At 54.6% G+C, this 14,697-nt stretch overlaps 1 protein-coding gene across 7 annotated transcripts in view; it reads right to left on the bottom strand.

Moving 5' to 3' along the window:
- The window catches only part of RGS3 (regulator of G protein signaling 3), a 112,214-nt gene that overhangs the window by 21,166 nt on the left and 76,351 nt on the right, over nucleotides 1–14,697 (bottom strand). Inside the window, exon 1 of one of the 7 annotated variants that reach the window (XM_019754591.2) lies at nucleotides 9,608–9,934. The exons of 4 other annotated variants lie outside the window; for them this stretch is intronic. In XM_019754591.2, coding sequence (XP_019610150.2) covers nucleotides 9,608–9,661 — 54 coding nt within the window. In that variant the 5' untranslated portion in view covers nucleotides 9,662–9,934. Of the gene's footprint in view, nucleotides 1–9,225; nucleotides 9,403–9,432; nucleotides 9,519–9,607; nucleotides 9,935–14,697 lie in introns of those variants that run through there. 2 more of the 7 variants (XM_074330865.1, XM_019754592.2) reach the window with 2 other exon arrangements.

Raw genomic sequence — 14,697 nt, 5'->3', positions numbered from 1 at the left:
AGGATCTCACGACAACTCACGGGTCCCACAGGGGCTCAGGAGAGAGCGCACCCATTCTATGGGAAGCAATACTGAGGCTCAGAGGAGAAGTAGCTCACGCAGTTCAGAAACTCTCAGGACAAAGCCAATACGCAGGGAAGAGGAACCCCTGAGGTGTGAGAAGAGAAGAAACCCCTCTTAGAAGCCTTCCATACTCTTGGCACTGCCACCTGGCTAAACCAGAAGGACATACTCCCAGGCCTGGCCTTTGGAGCTGCCGGGATGCCCCACCAACCCCCCGGATGCCCAGCCTCTCACTGGGCAGGAGGAGGCAGCTCCCAGTGTCTGGGTTTCCAGTCCTATGCTCTGTCACCACCTTGCCAAGCCGCTCCTCCTCTGGAGACTCAGACACCACTGCTTCAGTCTTACCCCACAGCCCCGCTCTCTTCTCATCCAAAAGGCAAGAGAGGTGAAAGCAGGGGCTTTCCCGCCTCTTCCTGTCCCTGTGGTGACTGATGCTTCCGTCAGGAGAGCACCTGGCCCTTTGGGCCTCTCCTGCCCCACCCTTGGGCTCTCTGCTCGGGAACCAGTTCACCTGTGAGCTCCACCTCTCCCCTCCTCACCTGGCACCCTCTTTCTCTGCCTGAGAAAGAATTTCCCTATTATCTCTAGCTCCTCAAGCCTATTTCCTGCCCACCCCTTGGAGCCCAGCTAAATGTTCCCTGGGATGGCCTGGCGAGAGGGCTCTCTGCTCTCCTGCCAATGCCTGGCCTGCCCTTTCTCGTGGCCCTGGGCAGGCCCTGCCTCAGCTCCCCAGGACTGAGTCTCTGGCTTACTCTCCCCCACCCCCAGAGTTACTCAGCAAATACCTACCGAGCTCCAGCCATGAGCCAGAGCCTGTGCAGGGAGCCAAACAGTAGCAAGACACATTCCCTTCCCTGAAAGCACTAGGCCTGTGGGAGAGGACCAGGTCAGGGGTCAAGGCAATATCCACCCACCCACTACCACCCCGGGAAGATATGGAAGCACAAAGGCAGCAGGAAAGACTGGGATGGCTCTTGGAGGAGGTAATTGGAGGGGAAAGGGATGGGAGAGGCTATCCAGGCCGAAGCCAGAGGCAGCATAGACCATTCAAGGAAGTACAGGTGGTTCCATGGAGCAGAAGCATGGATATGCTCAGGGATTCGGACTTTGCGCCCCCCCCTCCAACCCCCCCGTGCAAGATCAAAAAGCATGGAAGTAGAGAATCAGAATTGAAACCATGATGTGCCCAGCTCCAAAACCCTGCTCTTTCTACTGTGATCTCCTTGCCCGCCCCCTTCCCTACCTTTCCTCACTCCCTCCCTCCCTTCCATCAATAGACTTCACCAGGCCCCTCCCTGGGCCAGGCACTGCGCAGGCGTGGCGAGCAGTTCCCCATGCAGGCTCCCTACTCTTACCCCAAATCAGGGGAGAACGAGGGGAAGGATGCCCGACTCACCTGCTGGGGGGAGGGCCACCATACACCTTGTGACCCTCCCAACCTGCTTCCCTCCCGGGGACCACTTCATGGGCAGAGCCGGAAGTGTGTGGTTTTTCTGTGATGTCTACACTAGGTTGGTCAAACAAAAAAGCTCTGCCCAGCTTGGAGGACCCCAGGTAAGGCCACAAATAGCTCTGTGATCATGAGCCCAGGATTTGGAGTCAGGCAGGCCTGGGGCTGAATCCTAATATGTGGCCGAGTCATTGATGCCTCCTTCTTAGGGCGGCCAGGGGCGGGAGGCAGGGCCTGGTACACCCCGAGCTCAGCTCACTGTGCCCTTCTTCTCCACTGCCTGGCTCTCCGTCACAGTGGGCACCAGGCACCAACCCAAAATCTACAGCTAAACTCCAAGCAACAGCTGAAAAAACAGGGAGTGCTTTCAGAGTCCGGTTGGTGGAGGGAAGCCTGTTGCTGGTGAAAAACTGGGGTGTGGAGACAGAAAAATCTGGGTTCACATCCTGGCTCTGCCACCTCCCAGCTCCGGGCACCTTGGCCAGGCTGCTTAACCTCTTCAAGGCTCCATGTCCTCATTTGTAAAAGAGCGATACAAGTAGCAAGTACCTACATCACAGTGTGGTGGGGAAACAACACTGTACTTACTGTCCTGCCTGCCTAGCACAGCACACAGAGGTGCCGGCACATAGTAGGTGTTCAATGAACAGTCACAATTCCTGCAGTCATAATTATCAGCCTCATCGTCATCATCATCAATCAGCCTCCTCCCCCGTGTCCCACTGGGAGAGGGTGACCCATCCTGACCCTACAACAGCCGGAGCCGGGGGCACTATTATCTCTGCACGTGTCAGGGGAGGAAACCGAGGCCCATCCCAAAGGCCCTGGAAGTACTCGGCTTCCCCCAGGTTGGGGCAGTCTAGCTCACCATATGGACTGAGCCAAGTTATGCCCCTCTCTGGGCTTCACTCTTCCAGAGCGGGTCTGTGCAGCTCTGAATCTCAGCCAGCCTGCAGGGCCCAAGGTGTGGCCAGGTCTCCTTGTGGATGCATCAAGGGCAGGAAAAGCAGAAAGCACCCCCTTTCCAGAAATCCCTTGGCCTTGCCTGTCTGTCCCAGTTCCTAAATATCTCCTCCTGCAGGGCACGCAGTGCTGGGGGCACTGGCGCGGGAGGGCAGGCTCTTCTATTGGGGACAATGGAGTGAACATCTGGCCACTGGACTTAGCTCCAGTCCTGTAACGGAAGATCACCCTCCAAGGCCCCAGGCACGCTGCTGCCTCCACCGCTGTCCCCTCGAAGCAGACTCGCTCTGTCTCTGCAGAGCGCGGGGGCAGAGGCTGGTTTGGCTGGGTTTATAGTCTGCTCCAAACTCATCCTCCCATCCTCCTGCTGTCATGGGACTTTCTCCCATGTCCCCCACACGGACCTGACTGTGCTCCTCTCCAGCTTACGACCCCTCCGTGCCTCTGGGATGGTCCCAGATCACTACCTGCTAGTTCTGCCTCTGCTGATAGACCTCTCTGCCAGCCCGTTCCTCCTCTCCTTGCCCCAACGAATCTGAACTACAGGTGCCCCTTGAACACCATGGGCTGTGCAGGTCCACGTCCATGTGACTTGTGTTCAATAAATAGTCTAAATGTATTTTCTCTTCCTTATGATTTTCTTAACAACATACTCTTTTCCCCACCTTACTTTATTGTGAGAATACAGTATATAATATAAATAACATACAAAACACGTGTTACCGACTTTATGTTTTGGTAAGGTTTCCAGTCCACAGTAAGCTATTAGTAGTTAACTTTTGGGGGAGTCAAAAGTCATACATGGATTTTCGACTGTGCAGAGGGGTCGGCGTCCCTAACCCTCATGTTGTTCAAGGGTCATCCATATTTGTATTTCCCCAAACACACTCTACCCTCAGGTACCTCTAAACCTGTACTCACTGTACTTCCTGCCTGGCACCCCCTGCCCTCCCCTGTCTACTTGGCAGACTCCTACTCATCAGAACAGCTCACTGACACATGTATTGCCCCTTGAGTGTTGACAAAGATGATACTGCCCTACAGTGACAAAGAATAGCCTTTTAAATCAATTGGATATCCACTCAGGGAAAAGAAGTCTTAACCTCTACATTACACCGTGCATAAGAATCTATTTCAAGTGGATTTTAGGTCTAAATATAAAAAATAAAACAATTAAACTTCTAGACCATAACATAGGAGAATATATCCGTAACCTTGTAATAGACAAAGAAACAGGATTCTAAAAGCATCCTCCATAAAGAAAAAGATTGACGAGTTGGACTGCATTAAATTAAGAATTTCTTCCAAAGATACCCTGACAAGTATGAGAATGCAAGCCACAGAGTGGGAGGGGATGTACACAGTATGTATATCCAACAATGAACACTATCCATAATATTTTGAAGCTTCCACAAGTCAATAAGAAAAAGATTAGACAATCCAGTAGAAAACTAGGAGAAAGACTTGAACAGACACACCACAAAGAGCTTATCCAAATGGCCAATCAGCATATGCAAAGGACCTCATTAGTCATCAAGGAAATGCAAATGAAACCACAATTAGATATCACCATATCTAACACCAATAACATTGGTAAAGAACAGGAGCAGCAAGCACTCTCAGACATTGCTCCAGGAGGCCATACTGAGGTCACATTTTGGGAAATTACATGATGGTCTCATTTAAAGCTAATTATATTCAATGTTATGACTCAGAGATTGTAAACCTTAGGTATTTGCCCAACAGGAAAGTATATATAGTGCATCAAAAGAAATGTGCAAGAATATTCATAGTAGCACTACTCATTATAACCTCCAACTGGCAACAACCCAAATATCCATCAACAGAACAGATAAATTGTGGTATAGCCACACAATGAAATACCATGCAGCAATGAGAATGAATAAAATAAAAACTTCATATAACACGGACGAATCTCACCATTGAAATGCTGATTGAAAGAAGTCAGCATAAAAGAACACATCCTCGATGAGTCCATGTGTACAAAGTTCAAAAACAGGCAACACTAATCAATGAGAGAAGTCAGGAAAGGGGTTATCTTTGAGGCATAGTGACCAAAAGGGGACACAAAGGTAGGGGTTCCCAGGGTACTATTGTTCTATTTCTTGACCTGAAGGGTATGTCCACTTTGTGAAAACTCAGGGTCTAATATAATTCTAATCTTTCAGTACCTACATTATACTTCAACTTAAAACTTTACTTTAAAAACAGACAAAAGCCCTCATCCCAGTGTCTCCCCTGCTCCGCGGGTTGAGGCTATGGCTCCGTCCTCCATGAGCCCCTTTCGTTGGTACACGTCTCTGATGGCACATTCCAACTGACCCCCTTTGCAACAAGCTGCGGCACAAGCTCCTGTGTACTGAATGCCCACTGTGTGCCAGACCCCACGCCAAGCCTCCGTCTCACTCAATAACACCCCCGTGAGGTAAGGTGCTACTGCACTCCCGCCGCCAGCATGACGCATTTCCAGCCTCTCTGCTACCCGCGTCATCTCATTCACCCCCATGAGGTTGGGCCGGTGCCTGAGGAAGCGGAGGCTTGGAAATGTTCAGTGTCTTGCCCAAGGGCACGCAGCTGTACAGTGGGAGAGCCTGTCCTCACCCTGAGCCTACGCACCTAGGCAACACACCACATGGCCTCCCAGGGATAAGAAGGTACATGTGGCTGGATACACACACAGGCGATTTCTATGGCTGGGCAAGAACCATGTGTGCACCTCAGAGGGGTGGACAGACCGGGAAAGAGACCTGTTCCTTCAGTGGACAAGTGTCTATGCAGCCAGAGTCAGCCTCACCTCCTGTAGGAAGCTTCACTGAGGCTCCCAAGCCTGGGATGGAGGCTTCCTCAAGGTTCCGACCCCCCTCCCCAAGCCTCCCCATCAAAGAAAGCTGTCTGGTTACCATCATTACATGCCTATCTGGGCACTAGATTAAAGATTGGCCGTTTATATCTATACTTCCAATACCTGGCAATGCATGGTACACAGTAGGTATTAAACACATATGGCAGGAAGCGGGGGAAGGAGAGAGACAGGCAGAGGACAAGTGCAGAGCAGCTCTTTGGATCAACTGGGAACTTCATTAACTGAAGTCTGAGCAGTGAAGGTTTCCACATCCTGGATGGACATCAGTTCCAACCCTCGACTTGAGGAGTGGCAGAAGCACGCCACCTTCCATCCCACGGTCTGTCCCCCTAGCTACCTCCAGTCTTTTCTCAACGTTGCAGCCAGCCATTTGGCTCCCAGAGGCTCTGCCCAGCTCTTCTCTGCCTCTCACCCAAGTGTCTGAGTTCTGCCCTTAGCCTGAGGCTAACCCCACCAAGAGGTAAGGAGGATACCACAGAGGGCCCTGGCTCTGTGGGGGGAAAGCGTGCTCGGTTCCAAGTACACACACACACACACACACACACACACACACACACCCTTCTAAGTTGGGAGCCGCTGACAGTTCTCTGGCAGCAGCCTGAGCCACGGTGTCAGGTGCAAACAGGCTGGCCCATGGCAGGCAGGGAGAGGGAAGAACCCAGAGCATCTGGAGCAGAGGCACAGCTGGCAGCTACCCGCATATCTGGAGTGATAACCAGGGCCCATTGCCAATGGAAAAGGGTATCCTGGGACCCTTTCCCCTCTCGGCTGTGCCTGGAAGCTTGGATCTCACAAGTGGTTCGTGTCCCCAACATCCTTCTCCCTAATCCTGTCCCACCCCCACCCCAATCTCAATGCTTGGGTGCAGCTGGTTGTGCAGGGGAAGGTCCCTGGGGCTGGGCCTGGCTTGCCCACTGTGAGTGGCTCCAGCCTCTCTGGGCTGAGCGGGCTGAACCATAAGCAGCCTTGTTTATCCCTGGGAGGAATGATGGCTCTCCCTGAGCAATGACATCTTGGAAACGGCCTGGCTCCACAAACAACAACAAACCTCCCAGCCTCAGCCTGGGCTCCAGCCTGCATGAGAAGGCTTCTGACCAGAAGCGCCTGTGTAACAGGTTGGGGGCTGCTTCCCTGCTGAGCCAGACCCTAGCAGTGACCAGTGACCAGGAAAGGGAGAGGGTCTGCAGAACACTGAAAAATCCAATGGCTGAAAGGGGCTTGGCAATACCCGGTCCAGTCCCTGGTTGCTCCAAAGGGGAAACTGAGCCAGAGGGGGAAAAAGCATATTTGCTTGAGCTCCTCCAGTGAGCAAGGACTAGAATATGCCTCCGTCTCCAGCCCACTGGCCAAGCAAGGGCTTTCTCTACTGCACACACTGCTTTTCCAGAGGAGAGCCGGGCTCTAGCCCATAAGCCCAGACGTCCTAGGAAGGAGCATGTCCCTGGGGAGTCCAAAAGAAAGGGAGCACCAAGATGAAAGCCAGGTGCTCTGAGTAATCTAGTTGGTGTGACGGAGAGACCTGGGCTGGGGAGCTGAGCCCTGGGTCTTGTCCCCACTGTCCCCACAGCTCCTCCCTTCCAGGAAATATACCCACACCAGCCATCTTGAGAGGGGAACGAGATAGCCCCAGCCACAAAGCCTGAGGATGTGGAAACTTCACTGTGCTGTTGAGTCACAGGTGACCTCAATCAAGTCCTTTCTCCCCTGCCTCAGTCCCCTACCTGTCCAGAGACAAAGGGGCTCAGCTATCCCCAGGGCCTTGGACACCAAATGGAAAAGCGCTCTTAGGACCCCCAGGAACCCAGCTGTGTACGAACACTGCCTTCCTCAGCTGTGCCTCTACTGGGGTCGCCAGGGAGACTCGGGCTGAGATCCTCCTCTCTGGTTGGCATAATCCAAAGGGTGCCCAAGCTGAGCTCCAAGCCTGTGGTCTGCAAAGGACCATGAGCACTGCATTCAAACCAACCAGGGCTGCCCCTGCACCACTGCAGCCCAGCATGACCCGAGTGGGCTCTCCCTGTGGCCTCATCCAGGCCGAAGCCAAGATCCTCCCTTCCTCACCTCCTGTCAGTTCTACCCTCCAACCCCTTGGCCCTATGGAAGCAACCCAGACATGCAGAAAGTAGGGCCTCCAAAGGGACTCCTCGCTAGGCCGTGAAGTTGACCGTGCTCACTCTCTTCCACGCAGAGCTAGGAGATGAGCAGAAAGCTGACTTGGGCCTCAGTGCTGATCCTCAAGGAAAAGCCATCCTCGGCCTTTCTTGCCATGCGCTGGGCCCCAGGCTGGGCCCTTGGGACCACGGGAAGAATAAGGCCTGTAGATCTCACATAAATAGGACATGAAGCAACTGCTGTGGGTACCACCGCCAATAAACCGATTCTAACTGAACTAGTTGCTCTAGTCGTGGGAGTTTGGGTGGGATTAAGACCTGAAGAGGAGATGGGCTTTCCAGGCAGCAGGAACACACGTACAGGAAAGGAAGCTGAAGGTAGTGGTTTCATTGCTACCAAGTACATATAATCAGAAGCCCCTCCAGGATTTCTGGTTCAGAGTCCTGGAGACTTCCCCAGGTGGTCACTTGCCTCAGCTGCCTCCATCGTCACCATCCCTCTGCTGCTTCAGATGCCAGGCAGGGCCTGGAGTGAGCCCTGCTGTGGAACTTGGCTCCCTGAGAGGTCCGCCCTGGGCTAAGCCATGCCACGTGCTCGGGCTAGGAAGAGGGGAGGTGTCCTTTGGCTGGGCATGGAGGACTCCAGGGGCCCGGGTGGAAACTCTGACTATGGTGGCAGTGCCCTGGCTGGGATCCCACAGGCATTGGTGGGGCAGGCACGCAGCTCCTCCCTTCCAGGAGATATACCCACTCCAGCCATCTTGAGAGGGGAACCGTATGGCCCCAGCCATAAAGCCTGAGGCTGTGGAAACTTTTCAGTGACGGGGCTGGTGGCCCTGTACTGAGCTAGGCATCTCAAGCCAGGAGTGCCAGGTTCACAGCTGAATTACACAGCTCAGGTTGGGGTCATGGCACCCACAGATCCTGTTCCAGGAGGCAGAAGTCCTCCATCTTGTTCCTGGCCATAGACCTGCTGGGTGAACTTGGACAGGCTCCCCACCCCCAAGCCAAGCTCTTCCACAGCCCTTAGGTCCCAGGGCACAGTGGCTCTTCCTGGACACTTCAGGACAAGAGTAGAGACGTGGGGCCTCTACGCTAAGAAAAGAATTGGCCTCTGCCCACTCCCAGGAGCTGGCTCTGTGGGGTGAGCGGGTCCCGAGCCACTACCTCGTCGTTATGGGTCTCAGCTGGAGCCAAGGAGCAGGTGCAGGGCCTTTCCCAAGGGGCTCAGGAGACACAGTGGCCCTGCTGTGCTTCTAGTGGACATTTTAGCAGAAGTCTCAGGGACTCAGAGGCAATTCCCCGGGACCACGTCGTTCTCCGACATGGAGCTAGGAGGCAAGAGCAGCCATCCCTGGTATCTGCTGTGCGGTCAGCATCCCTGACATGAGCGCCAGCACGGCTCGCTGAGCGCTCCCTCCCCAGGCAGTGTCCTGACTTCTGGTCACCAAACATTCCTTTCTCCCAGAAAGAAAAGCCGCTGACCATCCTAGAAGTGGAGAGCAGCCTGGAAGCATGCCCCTTCCTTGCAGGGCTCCCACCCCCTGAAACACACACACACACACACACACACACACACACACACACACACACACACACACACAGCTCTATCTCAGAGCAGAACACACGGTTTGGTTGCAACATGCTCATCAATGGCTGCCCTGGGGAAGAAACAATAGAAGCAGGGGCATGGGGTAGCCTGGACGAGAGACCCCCAGCCCACCACAGACACACCCTGTCACCGAGGCACCTACCCAGCACACTCCTGCAGAGACCCAGGCGACTCAGGGCTGCCGCTCCTGCCAGCCCGCCCGCCCGGGTCTCTGCCCAGCTCCTCCCGCAGGCGGGCAGGCGGGCGGGCGGGCAGGCAGCCGTGTCGGTGGCAGCTCCTGGCGGCCGTGTCAAGCGGCTGCCTTCCAGACAGAGCTCCTTTGTGTCAGCAGAGCTATTTATGGACTTACCCAAGTTCCCTAGGGGAGCGATACCTGCTGGGAAAAGCAGAACCGAATGACCAGGTTCCACCTCCCACGTCTAGGTAGCGTTTTCAAAACCCTTGCATCACCCGTCCCCCCTCCTCTTCCTCCTTGCCCTCCTGCTTTCCCTCCTCCTCCTCCAGCGCCCTTCCCAAACACACACCCTGTCCAGCTGGCGGATGCCACTCTGGAGAGAGGCTGGATTTCTTTCTTCCATCAAACAGAAAACTCTGTGATTTCCTAAGCCACTTTCACCAAGCAAGAGTCCGGGATGTCTCAAGGAAGAGTCCTCAGCCAGCCCGTCCTTCAGCCTTTGAGGGTGCCCACCAGCTCCTGGGTTACACGCTCACACTCGTGGGCCCTGGCTCCCCTGCTGCCCGTCCCCAGGGCGCAGGCTAGCCCCAGAAGTGCTGCTCTGGAGGGAGAGGCATCCATTGCTCACAGCCGCACCCCCTGGCACTGGAATCCTGAGCTGGCTGCACCCCACTCACATCCTGAGGGCTCTTCCTGCGGGGGCAGTGAGTGCAAAGCCACTGGCCACCGCTCCCAGCAGGACAGAGCCAATCACCGATGCTTCCCTGTCACACCCCCACCCCCACGCTGCTCTCATCCCAGTGGGTGGCTGCAATTCAACCCAGGGTCCTGCGGCCAACACAGGCTGACTCTGAGAATGCCACCACCCCCAGGGTGGGGGAGTGGCTGCTTCAGCCACCTCCCAGCAGCAGCGCCATCCAGTGCAGCCGGACACACGGTTTTCTTTAGCACTTTTGTGTACCAAACTCTGGGGAATCAGAGATAAGACAGGGAGCTTGGGGCTTCCTGCCCCCAATCTGATGACACATTACAACAGCCCAAGAGTAAGTGCTACAGTGAAAGAGACATTCCCCAACAAGAGACCATGGCAGGAGGGAAAGAGCACAGGGCTGGGAGACGAGGGTCCCCAATTCCAGTTCCAGCTGCAGCACTTATTGGCTGGGTATGACGGAGCAAGTCCCTGCCCACCTCTAACCCTTAGCTTCCTTATCTGCAAATTGGGGCTGACAACCTTTGACCTGCCCACCTGTGGGATTAATAGAGGATTCAATATCCGGTGCCGGGCACTATTCTGAGAGCTTGGCCTTCATTATTTCCTTTAATCCCCATCAGCACCTTGGCAGGCAGGGACTATTATTACCCTATTTATAGATGCAGAACCTGAGGTATGGAATGGCAGAGGAAGTTGCCCACAGTCACACAGCTAGTTGGCTGTGGAGCCAGGATTGAAGCAGTGGGTCCTGCTCCAGGGTGCCCAGTCCTGGCCACTGTGCAGCCCCACCACTGCAGCACGCTGCTTTGCCAGGACAAAGCTGTCCAGTGCTCTGGCTATGGCTGTTGCAGTTGGTTGCCTGAGGTCAACAAACACACCCTGGGCTGTGCCTGGGGCCCAGGCTGGGGGTGCCCATCCCATAGCCAGCTCCTACTTGAATATGCTTGCTACTGGAGTGGCAGTCACCCTGGGATGGATGTTGGCACAGAAAACATGAGGCAGGGGAGCCCCATGCTCCTTTCCCGCTCTACCCCACCTTGGCCACCCTGGGCTGAAACGCTGTCCCTCTGCCCCCCCCCACCCCCCGCATATTAGTCTCAATGTCTCTGAATGTCTGTCTCTGCCTATCTCCCAGCCCCTGTCTGTCTGACTCTGTATTCCCATCTCTCTCACACATACAAGTGCATACATGCATGCTAGCATAAGAAAAAAATCCTTTATCACTGGAACAGCCCTTATCAAGTAAGGCACTTACAAACTCCAATCAAGGCTTTGTCTTGTCCCTGGGGGCAGAGCCAAGGCAGTCCTTGCAGGAAGCTTCCAGAATGGAAGGCTGTCATCCTGCAGGCTCCTGGGAAGCAGGGCCCCCACTCTGTCCTGGGAAACTAAGGAAGTGAGTGTCAGGAGATAGCCTATTCCAACAGGGCTGACCAAGTCCAGTGGGGGTGACTGGTTCCCAGGAAGGAATTTCTGGTACTTGGGATAAGATTTCTTAGGGTGGAGCTCCTGAATACAGGATTCCTTGACATGAGAGGAGCCCTTGAGTTGCAGCTCCGTCTTTACCTTCTTTCATTCAACAAACAGTGTTGCCAGGCTCTGTGTGCCAGGCCCTGATGCGCGGCCCTGAGGACTGGGCCCTGCCCTCAAGGCTGACAGTCCAGTGAGGGAGACAGAAGTCTGCCCCAGTCAGACTACTGAGTCCATGATTAGACATTGTGCCACGATGGGCAGAGCAGCTCTGACAGCCCAGGGCACTGGGTCCAGAACACGTCTAGAATGCACTCACCAATGCCCTGGACCACAAGGGCACAGTAATCAGTGCCCCGAGGCGCAGGCACCTCCAGGCCTGGCTAGGAGGGCATGTAGCCCCGGGGAGCCCAGGCAGCCACTGCCCTCTGCCTCCCCATAGTTCCAGACACAAATGAGAGGAGCAGGTGGGCCCTCCGGTACACAGCCTGGGGCAGACTGGGGCAGTGACCGGAGCGGGCTCTGGAGAGTTTACACTCCTATTCCCCCATTTATAGCCAGTGAAACTGAGGCCCAAAGACAGACAGTGACTTTACCAAGGAAACAGGGCGACTGAGTGGCAGGGCTGGGAGCAGTGCCGTGCTCCTTCCATCACATCCCAGTGTTTCTCAGAACTACATAAATGACGGCGCTGTTCAGTATCGGAGGAATGGGGATCTAGGGAGCAGCAAGATCTAGGTGGCCCATGGGCCACAGGGATTGGCCCCTGGGCACTCAGGGCCTGGGCCCTATTTACTGATCCACACATTTTATTTCCCAAACACTGATTTGACACTTACTGAGTGTCAGCACCGTTCAAAGCACTTCCTGGCTGTTAACTCATTAAATCTGCATAACCCTATCAGATCTGATGTCTAATACCCCATTTTATAGATGGGTACACAGAGCATAGAAAAATTAGGAAAGCTACTTAAGGTCATACATCAGCAAGTGCGTTGCTACAGACCACGCCCAAGCCACTTTCCACTGTGCCCTGCAGTACTGCACAGGGCGGCCCACAGAACAGACGAGTTCCTCAGCTATACTGAGAAGCTGGCTGGCTGGACCGCCCAATTACGCAGACAAACTTCCCACTGTCCAGACACGCTGACAGCAGTTTCTAGGGCTGGGCCCACGGAGGGTCAGCGGGAGCCAATGTGTGTACACCTCCTGTTTGGCGGGGAAAGCACCCCCAGGCTCCAGACGGGCCCTAGGGAGATGTGGCAACAGCAGGATGCAACCCAGACACCCTGGACAGACAGCTCTCCGGTATCCCGCACCACAGCAGGGTTTCCACCATCTGCCTTACTGCCTCCGCTTCATTGAGATCTGTGTTTCCAAGATCTTGTCGTGAGCCCTGTACAGACGAAAACCCACCCACCTTTCCCCTGCACACTTCACCTGGGGGAGGCCGAGCCTTGGCAATGCCCTCCTCAAAAAACGGAGGGTACCTGCCAAGGACTCGAATGAACTTCCTCATTCTGGCTTCTGATCCAAAGTCCACTGGGATTTTGTTCCAGGGTGGGAAGGAGGAGGATGCTGCTATGGCAGAAACTGGGCACAAGCCAGGGAGAGGTGTGGTCCTAGGAATTCCAGAGCGTATGACAGATTACGACTACCCAGCCCCTACCCGCAGCTGCTCAGGCTTTCCTTACACCTGGACAATGAAAGGGCCAGGCCTGCACTTGGGTGGCCGTGGTCATGGAAGCCTGAGCTGGGACATACCAGCCCCTCCTTCCGCAGAGCTCTGCCCCTGCCTCAACCTGCTACAGAAGAGGGTGATGACCCTGCGCTGCCCTGTAAAATTACTGTATTCGCCCACTCAGCCCAAGCTCTGCATCTGCCAATCCGCTAACCCACTTAGGAAGTTCTGGGTTTTTACTCAATGGGTCTTACAGCCTTGGTTTGGAGGTCTGCGGACTCCATGCTGAAAGGCTCTCCCCACCGAAGAGTCGGCCAAGAAACATTTATTAGTTATGTTAATCCCCACTGGATCCCTATGATGTGCTGAAGCCTGTGATCAGAACGACAGACGCAGACCGACAGGAAGCAGCCTGCTCCTGGATCTGCCTTGGAAGATGGGCGTGGCTGACCCTGGCATTGACACTACCAACAGGGACTGTCCTGCCAAGTCTGGCCTCTATGACCCTAACACCACGGCAGGGGACACATTCTCTCACTGCCTGCTAAGGGCATGCAGCTGGGTCTTCCTGGTGGTACTTGCCTTGGTCTTGGGGAACATGCTGCAAGGGGTGAGGTGGGGTGGGACAGAGCTGGTATCCTCAGGTTCAAACTCACAAGGAATTCCAGCTTGTATCTGCAGAACCCGGGGTGTGTCCCTTCCCCTTCCTAGCCTCAGAGTTATAGCTCCAAAATGAGACCACACGGGGTGTCGGGTGATCCAAGTCCGACTCCGTCCCTTCAATTACCACCTGCCTCACTGGGCCCTGTGGGGACTAAAGGATACGTGCTCAATAAATAAAAGCATTGTTGTTGGGCTGTCGTTGTTGCTATCATCTGTAAAAGGACAAAATTTACCTTGAGAGGGTTGATGTAAAGAGTAAAGTTAAATGTGATAATTTGTCAAGGGTCTAACTGATGAGGGCCTAACAGGGTGCCTGGCATGTATGGATAGCTGACAATCACGAATAGTTATTTAGCAACAGGCTACTGGTATTATCCCCACCTTACAGATGGGGAAACTAAGGTACAGGAAGGTTACATAGCAAAGGTAATGGCAAACAGGCAGTACAGCTCCAATGCCTGCGCTCCGGATGCTCTGACCCCGACTCATGTTCCCAAAATGTCACTCCCCTTGCCAGCTCCCTCTTCCTCGGCAACTTTAGGCAGCAAGGACAATCCCAACCTGCACATGGGGACTGCATCTCCCAGCCATAGCAAGAAGCCCACATGCAGCGAGAGCCAGGAGACAATGTCCCCCTGGGAAGCTGGCCCTGACAGCGGTCACTGGCTGGATTCTGCCTCCAGCCCGGGACACACGTCACAGTCACCTCAGCAGCCTCAGCCACAGAACGGCCAGCAGCCGTGACCATCTCCCTTCCTGGCTCCAGCCCAACCAGCCACAGACTGGCCTGAGACTCCAGGCTTTTGGGAGCAATCCTCGACCCACCGTGCTTGTGCCAGCTCCAAGGACAGGCAGTGTCTTGACTACCCGAGTTCCTGGGAAGTGTTCAGCAAAGAGCAACTGACTCAGATATGTG

Source organism: Rhinolophus sinicus, linkage group LG04 (genome assembly GCF_036562045.2).
Source record: "Rhinolophus sinicus isolate RSC01 linkage group LG04, ASM3656204v1, whole genome shotgun sequence".
NCBI classification, from domain to species: Eukaryota; Metazoa; Chordata; class Mammalia; order Chiroptera; family Rhinolophidae; genus Rhinolophus; species Rhinolophus sinicus.
The sequence above is the reverse complement of the archived record's forward strand: the minus strand, read 5'-3'. Positions and strand labels throughout refer to the sequence as shown.